The sequence below is a fragment of the Peromyscus maniculatus genome, chromosome 7 (assembly GCF_049852395.1).
Source record: "Peromyscus maniculatus bairdii isolate BWxNUB_F1_BW_parent chromosome 7, HU_Pman_BW_mat_3.1, whole genome shotgun sequence".
NCBI classification, from domain to species: domain Eukaryota; kingdom Metazoa; phylum Chordata; class Mammalia; order Rodentia; family Cricetidae; genus Peromyscus; species Peromyscus maniculatus.
The window spans coordinates 30465702-30486458 of NC_134858.1; the positions used below are offsets into that span (position 1 = coordinate 30465702).

Sequence of the window (20757 nt, forward strand, 5' to 3'; positions counted from 1 at the left end):
CCCCCAGTAACCTTAATATATACTCCCTTGATCTATGGTGTATACTCTCTGGTAACAGGAGAGTACAGCTTCTCCAGTCTTATTAGCAAGACAGGTTTCTCTGCCACTTACTGGCTTGGGATTATGGTAGTGCAGAATACCTTTTACACTCGGAGCCAAAGCTGGGGTTATATCAGGACATGGTGTTGCAACCTCGTAATGACACAGCCTCCTCTACTGGCCTCTTCTAACCCTTTTGGACCAAGTGACTCATGTCCCGTAGCTCTGGCTGAGTATAGAAACAGCAGCAGGCGGCAAACTTGGGTGTTTCTGCACTTATTTTTCTAAATTTCTTCTTAAAATAAATTATAGTTACCAGCAGTCAGCAGTGCCCTGGAGCTGACTGTAAGCCTAGAAGCCTGCTGCCCTCTGTAACCAGGCCCACCCTTTCCCTGTGGTCACCAGGCCCCAGCTCTAGGCACAGCCACTGGGGGCAGGGCACACAGCTCCTTCCATATAATACCTTCCTTTGTGTAAGAGTATGCCTTCCTCTCAGGAGGAAGAGACCCAGGTCCCATTCCTTTAGGCATACAAGTGTGATGTGCATTCCTTCTCCTCTGCTCCTTGTTGAAAATGAGCAGTGAATGAATGGTCAGGGACATGGTGGTTCCTCCTGTGGCTGCTGCTACTGAGGAGTGGACAGCAGCCTTAGTAACACACTGGTGCTGACCCCTCGGCACTGACATGAGTGACCTGTTCATAAGAGGAAGAGGAAGATGTGGTAGGCTCCTCGCAGAGCTGGTTTAACTGCTGGCTTTGGAACAGAACACAGGTTGCACCAGACCATGACACCAAACATAGTCTGTCAGTACAATGCTTCTCTGAGCTTAACTGAATTCCCACAGTGGATGTACCAGGAGCTTGGGGTAGTCTCAGTCAGCCACTGGTCGTGGTATATTCCATATCCTTGATTCTAAAGTGCTGTAAACTATATTTTCTTTTGGAATTATCCCCAATTTGTGATCAGCACTTTAAACTTTACTTACTTCTGAATCTTTTTAAAGTTCACTTCCCATCTTTTTTTTTTCTTTTTTCTTTTTTTTTCTTTTTTTTTGCTGTGGGACTGTGGGCTTCCATCTCTGGGACAGGATTTGACTGTAGGCTACGTTTATGCTGTGGAGTAACGTTAGGGAATTGAAGCAAAGCTGGGCGGAATTGAGTGTATTTGAGAAGGCAAGTCTTGTCCCAGCCAGTGTCCCATTGCTCAAGGCAGCAAAACTGTCTTTCTGTGGATTCATACATCTGAAGAGCTATTCAGAATACTTGTGCTCAGGACAGTATCCAGTCTGTGATCAAATCTTAGCAGCATGGCCGCCAGAGAACATAGCTGTTTGGGGTGGAGTTGGAGGCCAAAGGTGGAGGGGATGTTTCAATCTGATAAGCTTTGCAAGCAGAGTTTAATCATTTTATCTCAACTGGGAACTTTTTTTTTTCTTTTTTTGAGTGCAGGCATAAACTTGTTTTCCCATCAGCCTTTGCTCTGAGCAGGCTAGCAGATACCTGAGGAAAAACCCTATCAGTTGTCTCCCTTTACAATTGATTTTTGCAATGAAATGCAGCCAGGCTCTGTAAAGTGTCAACAGCTACTACTGCATTTGAGTCTAGAGTAGCCAGGGGGTCCTGAGCCCACCATGAGAGTTCTGTTCTCTACTATGCTTGCTCTCCATTCCTTTCTGAGGCCCAAGGAAGCTGGCATCTATGCGGCTGAGATATGTTACTTCTCTTACTTTACACAATTCTTCATGGCTCGCTGAGTGGAGTCACCTTACCAGTGTCCTGCTTCTTGTCTGGGCCTGAACTTGAATTCCAAGAACAATGAGGAAAACACAGAAAAATAAAAACCCAGACATCTGCAAAAAGTGGGGGATACAAAAATCTACTTGCCTAAAGACTGACTGTGTTTTTGAAATGTTTTTTAATTTATCAGTTTGAGTGGTAAGAACTGATCAAGGTCCTTGAGCCGTCCCCAGACAGGCCTGAAGATGCAGCTCTCTGGAGGGAAATACCAAGACATCACAAATGAGGGCAGCCCATTTCCCCAACCCTTAGTCATTATCCGCTGGGTCTCCTTCCAAGACAGTAAATCTCCTTTCACAGACACTGAAATGATAAACTCAGCCTACTTTTGTGATCTCATCCTGAGACAAGGCCTCAGTCAGGCAACTAAGACTCCAACTCCTCTAATGTGCTTGAAGATGTCTTAGGAAAAAAAAAAAAAAGGTTGAGATCATTGGGGTCCTCGTGTGTCCAAGATCCTTTAGGCCAAGTGTTGCTTGCTTGTTACTTTTATTTCATTCCCTGATGTGTTTCTTACAGAGGATGTGAAACCATATCAGGTTAATGGAGTCAACCCTACCTATCCAGAATCCCGTTATACCTCGGATTACTTCATTAGTAAGTGCCTCTTCCACTCTCCTTCTGTCTCTTGGCTCTTTATGGCAGGGAGCTAGGAAAGGCTTAGTCAGTCTCAGATGCTTTAATAATAATTCTATAGAAAGTAATATTTTCTTAATCATATTCTGCTTTTTTAAAATTATCATATGACTTTTCACAAAGTAAAAGCATTCAGCTTATATGTGTGTTTACCAGTCTACAAAGTTCCTGCAACTGGAAAGGAGTACACCCTGGCTAGATTTTGATCTTATTTAATCCCATATGTGATAGTGGCTGGGAGAGGGTTGGGTTAGGGATTTGATTTTGTCCCACATGCTTTCCTTGTCTGTTATTGAGGATGACAGCATTTGATATGGAATCCGTCTGGAAGAGTGGCCCATGTAGCATCACACTCTAGTACAGAGAGTAAAGCCTTCTGTTTTTTTATTCTAAGATACCTTACAACACCATGGAGGTGGCCAGAGAAAAGGAATACCATTGTGTTTCTCTGGTGGTTCTGCCTTCAAAGGTAGTGTTAAACAGGTGTGATGTCATTTTTATGTTTTTATTTATTATAGTTCTTATTCCAGTGATAGCACTACATTCACTAGATATCAAGAGCTTATCAAAAGCGTCACAAATGTTGCAGACATTATACATACACAGTCTGGTTTACTCTTCATCACATTGCTCCAAGGAAGACTTAGTCAACCTTATTCTATAGACAAGTAAATTAAGACCAAAGAGGAAGGTATCTTATCCAGGGCTGCAGGTAGTAAGTTGAGGATCCAGGTTGAAATCAAGTCCTTCTGACTTACTCTCCTTTTGTTCTTTAAGAGGGGCAGCTCATATCACGTGATGGGGCCTTGATATGTAGTAAGAATTGCTTCCTCTAGGTATCAATCTCTCCAATTGTAAACATTCTTCTTTTCTAGGCTACGGTATCGAGCATGCTCAGTGTGTTCCTCCCTCAGAGTTCTCAGAGCCCAGCTTTATCACAGAGTCCTATCAGACGCTGCATCCCATCAGCTCAGAGGAACTCCTGTCCCTCAAGTATGAGAACGACTACCCTTCCGTCATTCTCCGGGACCCTCTCCAGACAGATGCCTTGCAGACAGACTACTTTACCATCAAGCAAGAAGTGTTAACTCCAGACAACATGTGCATGGGGAGGGCCAGTCGTGGTAGGTCAAATTTGCTTTCAGATTCCGTGGGTGTACAAGAATGACCTCACTTTATGAGTTTTTCAGGTCCTGTTTTACTCACTTATCAGTCCAGTATTCATCACTCTCAGCCTTTCTGTTTTTGAGTGTGTCGATAATAAGACCTTTTTACCATGGCATTTCAGCCTTATACAACATGCTGGCTGTAGTCAGACTTTCTTTTCTGCCACCAGCCCCAAGTAACGACACGGAACTTATTATTAACTATGAAAGCTCGGCCTTAGCTTAGGCTTGTCCCACTAGCTCTTATAACACAAATTACCCATTTACATTAATCTACACTTTGCCCAGTGGCTTTTTACCTTTGTTTCATTCCATATGTCTCGACTCCCTCCGTGTCTCATTGGTATTTCTCTCAAGCACCTAGGATCATCCCGAGTTCCTCTCTTTTTTCCCCGGAAGTCTTGCCTATCTCTCCTGCCTAGCTATTGGCCATTCAGCTTTTTATTACACCGATCACAGCAACACGTCTTCACACAGTACACAAATATCCCACGACAGATGGCAGAGAGCTTGGCGGTCCTGCTGGAACTAAGTATGGCAGAATAACAATCCAGAGTGTTATTGGGGCAAAATGTCTGCCTGTATAATACTTCTAGGTGGATTTTGAAAAGTAGGCTACAGTTTTATTAAGGGAATTTTGTTGGAGATCATAATCTTCTCGAAAGTTGACGTGTACCTTGGTGTCCCTCTCAGGGTCCACCTGGGCCACCCTGTAGAACCTGACTCGGTACCTGGGATAACCCTTGCTGTTCATCCTGGGAACTTAGCCACTTGTGACTTCTTTGGTTTGGGAAGATACAAGATGGTTAACCAATGGTTTATTTGGAGCTGGTCATCAACAGTGTGGTGGAATTGTGTATTTAGCTAAGGGACCAGGGAGTAGAGGGTCAAGAGGCTTCCAAACGAAGGTGCTCTTGTTGACAAGGCTATTATAATAATGATAAAACATTTGCGGGCAGTGAAGTCAGTGTTTCAGAATAGGTCTGACTGACCTGATGCCCCAAAGGGAGACTATACCTGATATTTAAGATGAGGCCACGCAAACATTTGACCACTAGGAGCAGTGTGTTCAGATGGTGTTGTTGAGAAAAGTGTAGTCTGTTAGGAGGGCCTTCTTCATCCAGGAAGAGCCCACTAGTTTCTAAAAAGCTAAAGATGCCTTTCCTGGTGGGCAAATAGGAAAGTATTATAAGCAGGAGGAAGGCAGCGATTCCTGCTCACTGAATGACCTCCCCTGTGCTACTGTTGAGAGCTCTCCAAAAGGATGAGAGCCAAAAGGAGTTAGTTAGCCTGTGGCCACTGTAAGCCATGCCTGCTGTCATAGTCTTCAAGTGTTCAGGCTCACACTTCCTCCCAGCAAGGCTGAGGATAGCTAACTGGCCTTGCAACAGGGAAAGTCCCTGTGAAACCAGAACCTGAATCGTCCTTCTTAGACTCCTAGGTTGTTTGTGTTTCAAACCAAAGGGAATGGGTGGGACCACGTCTGTCTTCCCCTTTCTGTCTGTCTTTTATTTTTGGGTATGTGTCTATTTAAATACATACTCACAACTGTATGTACACATCTGCGCACTGCTTGTCGTGCAGCTTGAAGCCTTAGAACCATTTTCTTTCTTAGGGGGCGGGCTCTGTGTGTATTTAAGGAGACTGAGCTGCGGGTTTGGGGTTCAGCTATGTTGTAAATCTGGGTAGATCTGCAATCACATTGTTTTACAATTGTGGCTGGTTTTGCATTTGTGTCAATGTCCCTCTTTCCCTTCCCTTTGCTTGGTTCTTGGGTCCTCACTACCCCTTCAAACCCTAACTGGCGATTAAAAACCCAAACTTACACTTACTAAAGGACGTCAGGTGTTCCTTTGTGGCTCCTCTGTCACTCATCTCCTTCAAGCTCAGGCCATAGCCTTAAGGGGAAGAGCAGCTTGTGCAGGCCTGCTTGCTGCATGGTGGTGAGCTCTAACATGGCTGGCCAAAGGGCCCTTGATTCTGAGTGTTGTGATTGGTCTAGACTAAAGACATTACTGTTAGCTGACTATTAATAAACGCAGCATTCAGAACTGTGTGATCGTATACAAAGTACTTCTCTGTCCAGTTATTTGGGCTCTAAGGCCGGTCTTTGTGTGAGTCTTTTCTGTGGGTGGCTGTGAGGCTGCCCGTCTACTGTTCAGAGGGCTATGGAGTGGAATCAATTAGCTGAGGAAGGACCTTGCTGAGGCATTTCTCAGAAAAGATGGTCAGTGCGTGTCTTGGGGCGTGCTCGCCTCCCCGGTTGAACACAGAAGCAGAACTGAGCAGCTAATCCTGTTGGATTCGGCCGATGTTTTGGAGAAAATACCCGTTGGTGAAGGCTTCCAGCTCTAGGGTTGTGAAACAGAACTGAAGCGAAAGCTGGACTCTGCTCTAAACCACAGTCTGAGCTGAGTGGCATCTGGCGAGGCCGCGAGAGAGTAGTGACGCCTACTTTAGCACTTTTGCTAAATGCAGCTCTTTCGGCTCCTGGCCCTCCAAAATGGCTGATAAGAGGATTTGCAGGGGGCTCCAGCACAGAGAAACCTACATTCTGGTGACTCCATGGGCAGGGCATCCTTCATGTAAATAGACATTTTCTTTCTTAGGCTTTTGCTCTATTTGTGCCAGAGTAATCAAATGACAGTTAACATCCATAGCTAGTATGAGAAAGCACCTTTTTATGAGATATTAGAGAGATGTCTGTCGTGCTAAAAAAGGGTATGGCATTCTGCTCATAAGCTGCTTTCCTGAGACATTTAATGTGACTTAAAAAAGTAGTAATGGGAAGGGTCTAGTGTGGTACTAGCCAGGCAGGCTGGGCTGATCACTCCTCAGGCTCTGGTTTGCCTCCTGGAGGTTTCCTTCCTGTGAACAGATGAGCTGACGGTCGTGAGATAGGAACTTTCTGTCTTCAGCATTACAGGAGGAGCAGAGGGTAGACTGTCCACAGCGTTGGGGTGGACCAGAAGCACTTGTTTGATTTGGGCTTAATTTTTTTTTCTTCTTTGGAAAACCGTGTCTTTCCCGTGTATATAACTTTGATTTGGATAGCTGCTTATGCTTGAACTTTATTTTCTTAACCAATCCTCACTATCAGGAAGAAGGAGGTATGCCAGAAGCATGGTAATAAGCAGTTGTACAAGGCATGTTTACTTCACGATTTAGCCAGCTTTGTACAGTGGGAATTGATTTGGGGGTATTTCTGTGTGTGAATTGGTCACATCTTTCCATCTTCTGGCTTGTGCTGGATAGAAGTGGCCAGCCTATTTCCTGAGATCTGCCTCCAGTTGCCTGAACAGTTGCTGAACATGGAACATAAGAAAAATATTCCCGGGAATCCTTTTAGATCTTCAGTGTATTTATTTTCCTCTTAAGCTTTTCTTATAAGCCCCTCTTTTAATGGCATTTTTGCCAATGGAAATTTCTCCAAGAATGATTGCACAACCATGCAGCTGTTTAGAACCTGGTCTGGGAAATGAATGAACTTGCATGATCTTGTGGTCAGTTAAGAATGCCTTAAGCAGCTCATGGAGTGGAGGGTTTCTGACCCTGCTGTAGGCCTTAGCTGCTCTTCCTTCCCTTTTGCTGCCCGTGGAGCATGAACTCCAAGTCCTAAACTGTGTACTGAGAGGATAAACAGTACGGTTTTCTATCTAGAAGAAAGACAGCGAGCTTTGTTGGGTTTTGTTTTGCTCTCCTTGAAGGCATCCCATAATTTCTTTCTGTATTTGAAAGGGCATAACGGAATCACTTAGTATTTGGGAAAAAAAATGCTTAAAAAGTAATACTTTAGTTCTAAGGTCAAGGGAGGCCAATCTGCTATTAGTCTAATGGAGTCTTATCATTTCATTGGCTGGAACTGAAAAAAAAAAAAGGAGATTCAGTCTGACAGTGTTCTGTTTGTTTTTTTCATTAATCCATGAACTCTAATATATTAACCAAGACTCTCATGACAAGTAACATTCCAGGCTTCTACATTCCTGGCTTTAGTATTCTCGAGGTTCCAATACTGTTGTATCCACACGACAGATCAGAGGGATAGAACCCGAGTTCAGGTCTCTATGCTAGGAACTATGAAGCAGGCTGTGGCAGCATCCTGAGGTTGTGGCCAGGCCAATCCCCTGCCCCCTAGAGTAGACTCCTGACTTCTGGGGCCTGTATCCCTTCATCCCTCTACAGATCTGATTAGCAATCTGTCCTCCATAAGAGGGTTTTTACAGTTGTTTTTTCCCAACCCCTCCTCCCTGCCCTCCTCCCACCTCCTCCTTTACCTCCAGGTAAACTCGGGGGCCAGGACTCTTTTGAGAGCATAGAGAGCTACGATAGTTGTGACCGCCTCACCCAGTCCTGGAGCAGCCAGTCATCCTTCAACAGCCTGCAGCGTGTCCCTTCCTATGACAGCTTCGACTCTGAGGATTATCCCGCTGCCCTGCCCAGCCACAAGCCCAAGGGCACCTTCAAGGACTATGTGCGTGACCGTGCTGACCTCAACAAGGACAAGCCTGTCATCCCTGCTGCTGCCCTGGCTGGCTACACAGGTAGGCACCCAGCCCCTGACTAGGTGGCTATTTGCATGTTTCTGTGGGCCAAGTCAGGTGTACGGCACAGAGACCCAAGGGCATCCTTCTTTCTTTTTGTGAAGTTGATGTCTCTGAAGGGGCTTCAGTCTCAAGCCGGTCTGCTTGTGAAAAACTACTGAGTTTTGGAAGCCAATTGTATCACTATTTCAAGGGTTCATTTTTTAAGGGTGGTAGAAAATTTAACTTTTGAACTTCTTCCATATCTGGAGTTTCTAGAAACGGCCTCATGGCTGGTATTGAGGGACTTTTGCTGGCCTGCTCTGGGGAGACCACTCCAAATATCAAACCAGAAGCTGGCGTTCTTAAAGACAGAGTTCAGTGGCCTGCATGCTGCAAAGTTTCACAGCATGGTTATCATAGCAGCTTGTTGTTTGAATGCAGGAACAGCATTCAAAGCCCTGTCCAGATCCGTTTGGAATTTCCATAGTAAACCACTTAAAAAACAACAAGGATAACAACAACTTAGCTTTATGGTTGGTTTTCTTCCAACCATAAAGCTCTAATTAGAATAGTGGTGATTTCAGAAGGAGCCCAGAGAATGGACTTTGATAGAGAATCCGATAGTTCACTGTTAATCTAGACAGCAGTACATATGTTACTCAACCCAGGAGCCTTGGAATAGTTTGAGAAAAATCCAAGGAGCACTAAGTGATAAACACGCTAAGCATCAGGTCCTTTCTGTAAGACTGCAGTGCTATCAAGGCTTACAACTCGTGTCAGAGAAGAGCCTTGGTTAAACTGGGCTGTTCAGGTGTGCTTTAGCAGCTGTCCTCTTACACGGTCCTTCACCTGGGCAGCTGAGGGCTCTATGTGACTGGAGACAAACAGCAGATGTGTTATTTCTGTTGACATACCTGTCTGATGCTAAAAATGTGCTAGGGTAGTCTTGGGATTTTTCTGAAAAATTAACTGATCTTCAAGAACAAAATCCATAGACTTAGAAAAATTACTCCTTTAGAGATCAAGAACATATTCTCTGTATTGCATTTCACAAAGACCCCCAGTGTTTAGGAAATATGTCTATGATTGGGAGTGGCAGCAAGGACCATATGTAGAGTCAGGAGCCACAGACACACTTGAAGATCCTTGTTCTTTTGAAACACTTCCAAGTCCTTTTTGGAGCTATTAGTAGGTGAGAAACTTACTACATTTCAAAAGGAATTTTTTCTATCTCTGGAGAGTAGATTATTGGGAGGTTTAATCATTTTTACTGAAGATATTTGAGATTAGAAAAACTCCAGGAAATCTTTCAAGGTGTACAAGAATGGCAGACCCTGGAATTGGGACCAGGGTCTGGATGTAGTGGTAGAGTGGGTGGGGGAAGGGATGCTTAGAAGGGAAGAGAAAAGACAAGCTGGGGTAGAGCTTAAACGGTTGGCAGTGTTCTTGTTTGGATATTGTTTAGTGGGCTCCCTCCCTCCCTCCCTCCCTCCCTCCCTCCCTCCCTCCCTCCCTCCCTCCCTCCCTCCCTCCCCAATGGGATAAGGGATTAAAACATTCAATAAGTAGAGGAGATAGGAAAGTGATTACCACTTAGCTTTCTCAAAGACTAAACTCTTCAAATTGAAAAAAAAAAAAACATATTTTTAAAGCCTCTCCACATTTAGTTTCTGTTTCTTTACAATTGTGGATTTAACTTTTTCAGACTCAAATGGTGGTGAGAACAATAGCCCAGAAAACAGAAGTCCTCCGAGCCCCCTCCCAGCTCTAACACACTGTGTGATTTTAGGCAAATTTACCTTGTACCTTTTTCTACTTTAGTGAAGTAGAACTGTTCACCCTTATCTTGACAGTAGGAGATGTGTGAAAATGCAATTGAACCAAATCAATTAATTAAATGAGTGCTAGACATTGTGCTAGACATGGTGAGAAGAAACCCCTACTTGTAACAAATTGATTATTTCAGCAAATGAGCCCCAACTGGGTGTGGATCAGATCATCCAGGGGCTTCTTCCTGTCTTGTCCAATTTATTCTAAAAGTCCTTAGACTTGGACTGGACTCTCTTGTTGTGGTGGGATTTGTTAGGTGTGTGTGAGCAGACCACATTTCAGTGTCTTTTCCCCTAGGCCCTGCCTTTGCGGAACACTTCATGCCCCCACATAGGTTCTCTGATCCTGCGGCCTTGTGGGCCCTTCTCATTTCAGAAACAAGGATGGCACACACCCATCCTGCCTTGGCTCTACCCTGAGGTGATGGCTAGAGTATCTACAAATGGGTGTCTGGCTTTATGAAGGTGTGGGAGGATGAGGTGACATTGGAAAAGTCCTTTGCAAAGTGGGAACCACTGTGTAACTGCTGGCAGTACTTTTTGTCACATTTATAAAAATCGTTTTCTGTCTCCGGTCCTCCTTTCTCTGTCCTAAAATCCATTTGCTGCTGCTTGTGTGTGACCTACACTAGGGACACTCAGACTTCTGCATCATGACCATCGTGACTGCCTGTCCTGCACTACATGCATGTGCTTAGATGCGCCTAGCTGAGAAGAGGGTGTAGCTTCCTGCCCTAGACTAGGGGCTGAGGTTTCTGCCCGTATCATCTCCACAGGAATACATTCTCCTTCTTCCTGTGATAACTTAGTTACTGCACTGTAAGTGTGGAAATCAGTTAGAAACTGAATTTTCACATTCTCTTGCACAGTTACATTCTTCCTTCCAAGATAAGAAAATTGCATCAGCCTTTACTGGGCTCCCATGGCAACTTGTTAAATTAGGTCGAGATGTGGGGGCAGATAACATGGCTTGAAAGCCTGCCTGTTAGCTGAGTGAAGAATACATCAAATGCAATATTGGCTTCCGCCAGAATGTACCTTCTTACCTTGCTGCTTACGGTTATCAAACTGATACCATCAGAAAGCTCCATTTTCTCTCCTTCGTAGATACATTCTGAACCCTTTCTAATTACAACACAGTGAGAGAGCACCCAGGCCACTGTTGTCTCTATACCCTGTAGACCTCAGAAAAATGCTGAGCACTCAGTCTGTGCTTGCATGCTGGAATCATTTGTTATGATTATGGGTCCTTCCCTCCTATGTCTAGCACAATGTCTAGCATTCATTTGTTTAATTAATTGATTTGGGTATAGGCATCTTGATTTCAATTTCAATGTAGGGATAAGATAATATACTGGATTGTTAAGTAGTAGTTGCCTTCCCTCTGGGTTCTTCTAGAGATGGTGAAACTGAGCACAAAGAACATGCTTTATCCAAGGTCAGGTAATTTTGCTCTGTAAGAAAGTAGCTCCTAAATGAATTCAGTGCTGCATGTCTTGCTTGAATGCACCATCTGTTCTTCATGTTAAGGAATGGGAACACTCCCTGGGTATCTCCATGTCCTTCACAGAGGGATTACCTCCCAGGTGGCCTCTTATCACTAATTAACACTTCATACATGTGGCTGAAGATATGGGGGAGAGGTAGAGATGGCTTTAGCTTCAGTAGGGAGTTCCTGGCCTATGAATTACCATTATTGAACTTCATTCCATATTCCTAGTCACAGCCACAGATAAGGGCCCAATCCTATCCCTGCTACAGGTGATATTCAGTTGATTTGCTGGCAATCTGTGTCTGAGTATATCATCACCACTAATAAGCTGTAATCATGAAGGAAGTAGGTCTTTTTCACCCCAGCCTGGAAAAGACTATGCCCCAAACCATTCCTTAATCATCATAAAAGTATGTTTTGTATTCTCTCTCTCACACACATTGTGTGTGTGTGTGTGTGTGTGTGTGTGTGTGTGAGAGAGAGAGAGAGAGAGAGAGAGAGAGAGAGAGAGAGAGAGAGAGAGAGAGAGAGAGAGAGAGATCACACCAAAAGGAATCAGACCTAGAGGAAAGGCAGCCCCATATGTCTGTCCTCCTATATGCCCCCCCCCTCAAATTTCCTTGGTCGGAATGAATTCTATTCTGTCCATTTCATAGATGACAGGAGAGTCAGTCTAAATTCACACAGTAAGAAAATCCCCGGGGTCAAGCTCAGAACCCCTGAGGTCTCGTTGCCGTTGAGTTTTCGGGTGCAGTAGCCCAAAGCTACTGCTAAAACACATTTGAGAAAATAAACAACGTGATTACAGAAGGAAGGCCTGCCGACCCCCCCCCCCCAACCCCCCCCCCCAACCCCCCCCCCTTTCAGGGCACGGCCTGTGCGTTTGGCTTAGTTTTAGCACCTGCACTCACAGTCTTCTGAGGAAAGCTGAGTGGAAAAATAATCTGTACTTACTAGGGCACGAAATGGTGACAGTCTTAGGAAAGCCCAAGTTAGGAATAAGAAAAAATGGAGACGGGTTGCTGAGTTCATAATGTAGCACACATTCCAAACACAGGTTAGCCAAGGTGGAGCTTTCAAACATATTACCCTGGACTAGGGTCTTGGTGGAGTCTCTCCATGGCAATACTTCTGGCATAAGACAGTGAGAGGTGGCCAGCATTGAGATAGGCCAACTTGTCAGAGTGGGAAGAGACCCTAGTTGCTCACTTCGAGCATTAGCCACATTTCCAGAAGCCAGAGGCACTTGGCAGTGACTTCTCTGAGCTCCCTGAATCTGGCAAGGCTGGAGCCAGCTCAGGGCGTTGCCAAGCCAGCACAGTCTGAGTGTGGAGTGTCCCTGGGCAGTGTCTCCACTGGGAGCGAGGAGTCGAGGCACAAGAAGGGCAGAGACTATGTTCCCTCTTGGTCTCAGGTCACAGGAAAGGGAAAGGAATCTGCCTGCTCAACAGCAACCCCGAGGCCTGCGGGACTCTTGTGCGGGTTGCAGGGGCTCATGTGGGCTGGATTTGAGTCTCAGTAGGGACCGGGGTTAGTTAGCCTGCAGTACAGTTATAGGTCAGTGGAGAATTACTTTGGAGTAGCAGGGAGGAAAATTCCCAGAGAAATATTGAAGTGGCTGGGAGGGGAGCAGGTCTCTGCAGCCTGCAGGGACGTTTCACAGCTTCTGCCTCTTCACTGATCAGTGTGGTGACAGTTAATCATTCTCCACCAGCAGAAGAATTCCTATGGTTGGAGAGTTTGGCCACACGGCTGCTAACTTTTTGTTTCTGAATGTCTTAAAATTTTGTGGGAAGAGGGGTTCCTTATATTTGCTCATAGTTTTGAAGGCCAAGATTGGCTGAGTTCCCTCAAAGCCTTGGGCTAAAACTGTACAAGCTGCCCTTGGAGTGGCTTTCTAGTCTGTCTGAACCCACGGCATATTTGCACCTCTCTGAGACCTGTCTGCATTCTGGATAACAGGTTGACCCTTCTGTTTTGGGAGCAGCTCCTCTGTCTGATTCAGAGAAGTCTCCGAGTCTTACTATTTGGGGATCACTGTTTCTTTAACAAACTCTCACTATGCATGATGGAATTGGGTGGTGTCTGCTTGGGAATTCCACGCTGACTCCAGTGTGAAACTCCACCTTTTTGCCTTTGAAGCAGGATGTTTCCATTGAGCAAAATGTAGCCAGCATGCTGAGAGACATCAACACAAGTCCTGGCTGCCTTTGCGCAATGGTCCTGGAAAGTCCCCGTCACCTCTGACATGTCCCAGATTCTCCAGCTCTGCCCTGTAGGGGCGGCTTTTCCCTGTGGTGCCCTTCTGTCCCGGCTGTGGAGAAACTGCTTGCTCTTCAGCACAGAGGCTTGAGTCCAGAAAAGCACCGCTACTCCTGCATGCACTCACACCCAAAGTGAGATTTACTTGATGCCTTGGCTTCAGTAAAATCAGCATCCCATCTGCCATTCAGAAATGCCTTCACAATGAAGTCCAGTTTAGACAAGTGAGAGGCTGGCCACTCTGGGCTGCTTCCCCATGAGGCTATAACCTGTAGGGATTGTGAGCATGGACTGGGGCTCTGCTACTGCCCAGCTGTAGGACACTGGGAAATTTCACAACTCTGTGCCCCATTTTCTTTGTCTAAAAACTGGTAGTAATAATGGTTCCCATCTCATAGATAGGTGAGAATTAGTGAGTTCATGGAATCACGCAGAACAGTGATGGGTACCCAGGAAGAACACCCAAAATGACAGCTCATTCCTACTCCACATTAATCTCTTATCTTACCCTTTCATCTTTGCAGTATATTTTTAGTTCTTTGAGGTCAGGAGATACATTTTGCTTATGGAATTCCAGCAATTAGTGACAATATCACAAGACAAAGCAAGACCTTTAATGTCAGTTAGGCCCATCTGACATGCAGCCCGGGCTGTTGCCTGTGTTAAGTACCTACTATGTCCTGGGCTCTTTCATATAGTATCATTTGTTAACTTTTCACAAAAGGCATACACGGAGGCTTCTGTTTTTCTCATTGTACAAGAGTGGGATTGATTTTGAGGGGGAGGGGAATGTCTAGACCAAAGCCACAGAGCACATAAGATACTTCCCAAAGTTGTCACATTGTCTAGCTAGCAATTAAGAAAGTATCCAAAATAGTGAGAAGCTGATAGAAAGAGATGGTTAGCTATGCAAGCAATGTGTGTGGGAGCATCTCCAAAGACACAGAAGGAGCAGGGGAGGAGTCAGGGAAGCCTTCAGAAGGAGCTGTGCGCCCGGACAGAAGGAGGTTTGGGTAGGAAGCGGCTCTGCTCTGTGTCTCAGCCTCTGGATGGTTCAGCCAGGCTGGTAGGGAGTCTTTTGGTCACAGCTGCCCAGTGGAAAGAGCTGTGTGTTCCAGGTCTGGGCCTATATGTCTCTTATTATACTCTGTTCCTGGTTATATCAGTCCCCAGAAAACCTGACCCCTGTATGGACATGGTAGAGGAGGTCTATTATATCCCCTGCAGTAGGACACCTGAGCAGCAGTGAGTGTGATAGCCACATTGGACCTGACCCACAACGTGACATCTCAATAAGCTGGCATGCTTATCTGTCTGGCCTAATGTAAGGCACGACTCATGATCGTGTGTCTCTATGTTCATAGTGGCCCAGGATGGGCTTTGGGGTTCTGTGCATGATGGTGGCTGTAATTAACCCAGTGGTGTGACTCACATCTCCCTGATAGATAAAGAGAGTGAAAGTTCTCCCAGGATGACTGAATTCGAAAGTTTAGACTCTGAGAGGAGGGTGTACCCAAGGTGTTTAAGAGGGTGGCAGGACACAAGTTATGTGGAGGAGTTTGACATTCAGGCTGGGTGGAGCAGTTTCTTGTGAAGGCCTCTCCAGGCTCCTTCTCTGGCCCCAGTTCTTCAAAGGCGTAGGCAGGACACTTTCAGCTCACTGCATTATGGTGAACTAAGAGTTTTTTTTTTAATCTCTGTAGCTCCATGCTGCCCTTAATATTCTGTTTCATGTTCCAACCAACCTAGCTACAGTGCCCTACACTTGAAGGATGTTCAGAGATCAGTTGCTGCCTAAGGGCTTGTAAGAGCTAGCACACACTAATGCTCACATAGGACAGAATGCCTTCCCAAGAGTTACAGTGGGCCAGACTGGCAATGTTCTTCATTTGTAAGATGCCAGGCAACCTCTCCTCCAAAGTTAAATCAGTCCTAGAGATGGACTTCCAGAGTTACTTTTCTGAGTCTGGAGGCCTTGGCTCATACCTCTAAGCAGTCAACCCATTTTTCTTTTGTTTGCTTGCCTAGGTACCCAGAGCAAGGTGTTCCCTTTAAGGTATTTACGCCAGTTAGAAAAACAATAGTCCGTTGTTTTAGAACAATTCTCTCCCTAGCCCTGACCCCAGCCTGAGCCCTCTCTGGTAGCTTCTTCAAAGGTCTGTTCCCTAGAAAACACCAGGAGGAAAAGGCTATAAAGAACCCACTTCCTGACTTGAGGCTCCCTGGCTGACTGCTCAAGTTCACATGCAAGTTAGGCTGCACGTGGCGTGACACCGTCTGGGGTGGGCTTAGAGGAAAGAGGTAGCTGCCTCGAAATCAGCAGTTTTCAGCCAGTGGGGCGGACGTGACCCCCACAGGGGTCGCATATCAGGTATCTACCTTATGATTCACAGCAGTAACACATTTACAGCTATGAAGTAGCAGTGGAATAATTTTATGGTTGCGGGGTCACCACAACACGAGGAACCGTATTAGGCTGTTTAAATGTATTAAACAACATTAGGCAGGTTGAGAACCACTGATCTAAATGGAAGCAGCCCCTTTAAGAGAATGAAGCAGTCTCCTTTCGCCCCCTGCTGCCCCCACGTGTGGACACTTGAACACCTGCAGGTGTGCAGAGCCTCAGGGGGGAAAAAAAAAAACAACAAAGGTCTTTCATCACCCATTGAAAATGTGTAACTGCCTTCTCCAACCCAAGTCAGACTATCCCAGCGAGTCTCACTGAAGTCTGTGCCAGGTGGGGTGGCCCTACTGGTCAGTTGCTGCCCCCTGCACTTGGTGGCCAGCTTGCCGAGGCCTTGGTGGCTAGACAGGGCACTCCACTTCTCAGTGTTGGTGGACCATGTTTGTGGGGACATTGGGTAAGGTGGCCGGGGCGTGGGCCAGAGCATGAATGATTAGGGAAAAAGCAGTGTGGGAAAGAGGACCTCATTCTGTCTGTGACCCAGGTTTCCGCACGCCAGCATGGTTTGTGATGCTTTCACTTGCAAAGCGGTTCGCTCTGCTGCCTCTTCTGGTGTCTACCAATTTTTCATTAGAGGAAGGGTTTCATTCTCATCCTGAACTTAAAAAAAAAAATCTTCAGGGGTTATTCTGTTAAAATACTTTTAAAATTATATTTCTATGATTAGCTTAAAAAATCTCGGCGTTTCTGCTTTGTCAGAGTTGCCATTTGAAAGGTTGATTTCATTCTTGGAAGCATTATTACATTTTATCGAGGGAGTTTACAGTTATTTCTTTGGAAATTCTGTTTTTGCAGTTACTTTTCTGTAGGGTTCCAGTGCTATTCATTGTTGTGCCCAGCTTGCCCCACTTCGAGGGTTGATTCTGTAGTGTTCTCGCTCTCTTCCCTACTTCCCAGGGTTTCTCTAATAAATGCCTAATTTATACATCTGCAAATGAAAGACAAGCAGGAATTACTATTTCCATCTTAAGAACAGGAAAACAAAGCCCAGGGAGTTGGAGTTGCACCATATTTCATTCGAACTAGGAAGAAGTAAAATCAAAGATCTGTAGGGATCACTCCTTATGGAGGATTCCTTATGGGTGGTGTGTGTGTGTGTGTGTGTGTGTGTGTGTGTGTGTGTGTGTGTGATTTTCTAGGATGCTGTCACTTCCCAGTCCTTCATTGCCTGCCTGCCATATAACATTTTTTTTAAGTGTTTTGAAATACTCCCCCTATTGGAGTGGCAGTGTGTGTGTATGGCAGGGGGAAGGGGGCAGACATATGATGGACCTGAACTGGACACTCAGAAGCTGGCTTTAATCTATTTGAGATCTGTTTTCCAACTCTTTTCCATTGTTAGATGCTGATTATCTCAGCAATAAATGGATGCAGGTTTCTGGATTATTTTTTTCATCATTGTGCTTATCAAATACAGCTTTAATGGTCTCTTGGTAGACCCCATATTCTGTTCACTGCTCTTGAGTTCCTAGGCATCAACACGGAACATATCTATAGAGCATACGATAGCAGGGACTTAATTAACCAAGGCTTTTGGGGTAGGCCGTAGAACACACCATATTTGGGTGTTGTTAGAGGTGAGATGGGACAGAAGAATGGCACCAGAAAAGCCTAGGGTAACTCAGAAGAAACAGGAGGTGATGGCTCTAGGCGTAAAACAGAGTCAGAATATCAAATCATCTTTGCTCTTTCCTTTCAAAGTTCTTTCCAGGCCTAGAGTGCCAAACCCCAGAGCAGTACCGTCCTGAAACAGAGTCTTGTGCAGCTTCCGTCCGCCTCTCGGCGAGAAACTGTTCGATGATTTCTATTTAATTGGCCCCTCAACACCATGACTTAATGGAAACAGTAAGATTCTGGAGTTGTCTGTGACTTAGAAGGGTGTATGAGACTCAAAAGTCACCCACCCCACCTCAGGGACAGGTGCTCCTTGGGGGGTATGAAAAGGGAGGGTACGCCGAGCAGACAGACGGGTCATTTCCGGACTCCGGTGTTCTGTTTTTGCTGTCACCGTTGGCTGTGGGCAGAGGCACCTGGCTGGAAGGGAGGGGCCAGCCAGGCTTATTCGCTGTTTTAGGGCCACCTGCCAGATGTGTTCTCAGGGCAGAGTCAGCCCCATTGCAAGGCTGATCAACCATGAGAGTTTCATAGGTTAAAATAAATATGCCGTCCTACCCACACTGAGGTATTCAATTTGAATTTCAGAGTAGAACTAAAGGACTTCAACTTCTTAGAGCAGCATGAACCCCCTAAGGACAAGAGGTGCGGTTGTTTTATTTTGGGAGTGTGTTGATGCAACATAGCCTGGGTGTCACCCATATTTTGGTCCCAAATATAATTTAATAGAGAGAGGCCTTTAGTTACCTTTCAAACCTGTGTGGGTTTCTTCTCTCTCTCTCTCTCTCTCTCTCTCTCTCTCTCTCTCTCTCTCTCTCTCTCTCTCTCTCTCTCTCTCTCTGTGTGTGTGTGTTTCTTTCTTTCTTTTTTCTCTCTTAGGATGATGGTTTTGGTAAAACTATGCATTAAATGTTGAGGTACCATGCCAGGTACCACAAACATAAGGAGACAAAACCGGAGGCATTCAACAAAGCACGTTGCTAGAGTTGATGGCTGGGAGATGTGTGCTGGTGAGGTGTTGTCTTAGACTTCAGGAATGAGAACAGGGACTTTCCTGGGAGCATATATTCCCATGATGAGAGAGAGAGATGGACTTTGAGCAAACCACAAAGTCTTGGTGTTAGAAACCATAGTGAAAGAGGCTGGGGAGATGGGCAGATGCCTCAGGTGGTGCTTGCTTCCCAAACATGAGGAACTGAGTTTGACTTCCAGATCTCTAACACCTATTTAAAAAGCATGCCATGGTGATGCACATCTGACATCCCAGTGCTGGGGAGGAGAAGACAGGAAGACCCATGGAGCTCTCTGGCCAGCTAGTCTAGCCTAATTGGTGAGGGTGGGAGGCTTTTCTAAGTGTGATACCCGAGGTTGTCGCCTATCTTCCACATATGTGCACACACACATGTGCAAAACCCTTCACACACACGTACACAGTGTTTAAAAGGAGACCATAGTGAAAATAGGAGCAGTCTGCCAGGACAACAGCTGTCTAATGTTGACTCCATCTGTAGGAACTCAGCTGTCTTGTGTTAGCCTCTTACTGGGGCACAGGTGATAGACGTGAGCTATGGTTGAGGGGAAATGAGGACGGGGCAGCGGAACCTGAAGTCTAATCCTCGCTCCCCTTTGCCAGCTGTGAGGTCACTGCCATGGGCAGGTGGTCTGCAGACCTAGAGAACAAAAGGGATGTCGGTGACACTCAACTACTCGGGGGATGAGACAAGAAGATTGCAAGTTTTTAGGCCAGCCTGAGCAACTTCAGTGAGAGCCTGTCTCAAAATGCGTGCATACATATATAAATAGATGAGTAAGTACATATCGGAGGGCGTGGTGGCTCAGTCTTAGGAAACTTGCCTGGCATGTGCAGGATCCTAGGTTTAGTCTCCAATTCCGTAAACAACAATAACTGAAGACAAACAGCAAATCTTAGCCAAACAAGCCAGACACATGGCGCGCGCACATGCACAGGCACACGCTCTAGTAAAAGTATATTTCTAGCTTACTTCGATTTTTAGCCTCAGAGTCAGTGACCAAAAAAGCAGGAGACATCAGTAACCAGTCCTCATTGACATCGGTGGTAGGCCTTGCCCTTTCTAGATAAAAGACAAGGGACCTAAAACAGGACCAGAGTCAACAAGAATGTATGTGAGGCTGCCTCTGCTTTGTGACCTCTCTGGGGTTCCCTGGAGGACAGTGTGCTTGGTATTCTTTGTCCACTTGCCCAGGCCCCTCCATGGGCTTCTTCCAAGTCTGGATCATGCTTTGCACACTAGGATTGCCTGCATTGTAGAAGAACTTTCCTCTCATCTAGAGGCCGAGAAGGAAAAGCAGGCAGAGGAAATTCCCTAACTTGGGTGGCTGGAAGAGGGCAGAGCAGGGGGTATGAAGTTGACTCAGGCGATGGGAGCAAGATGGGAGCGAGCGGGCCTGTGGGGGTGTGTGCACTGTGCTCCTTCATGCCCCGCCTTGGGACCTCCTTCTAACAGGGACCCCTCTGTTGTTGTGGCTCCGAGCTCCACTGGAGCAGCATACTTTCCCAGTGATGCCACTGGATTCCTGATGTGTGACACCGCAGGGCAGCATGGTGAAGGGTGCCGTTGACTGCCTTGGGGCCCCAGACAGGCCTGCCATTGTGAGTCACATTTAACATGTGAGCTCCCCTTTCCCATGACTGGCACTATTCTTAGTACCAGTTTCTGCTCTGGGGGGTGGGGGGCGGACAGAGGTTTGCTGGGACTATAAACCCATTTGGGTATGTGGATGGGGGAGGTAGGATCGGAGAGGAGAAGGTAGAGGGAGAGTTGAGGAAGCTTTGAAATGTCAGAGCATGTTGGAGCAAGGGCAATGGAAGGAGGCTGGAGCCTGAGGGTGTGAACAGGTCTATGCTAAGCAGTCCAGAAATGTCCTCAGGAGACCTGTAACAGGGACTGCAAGT

At 45.9% G+C, this 20757-nt stretch overlaps 1 protein-coding gene across 4 annotated transcripts in view; it reads left to right on the forward strand.

Moving 5' to 3' along the window:
* The window catches only part of Ets1 (ETS proto-oncogene 1, transcription factor), a 125704-nt gene that overhangs the window by 95785 nt on the left and 9162 nt on the right, over positions 1–20757 (forward strand). For 2 of the 4 annotated variants that reach the window (XM_015998404.3, XM_006979777.4), the window contains 3 exons: positions 2356–2433; positions 3348–3596; positions 7919–8179. In XM_015998404.3, coding sequence (XP_015853890.3) covers positions 2356–2433; positions 3348–3596; positions 7919–8179 — 588 coding nt within the window. The remainder of the gene's footprint in view (positions 1–2355; positions 2434–3347; positions 3597–7918; positions 8180–20757) is intronic. The other 2 variants (XM_076575951.1, XM_076575952.1) reach the window with 1 other exon arrangement.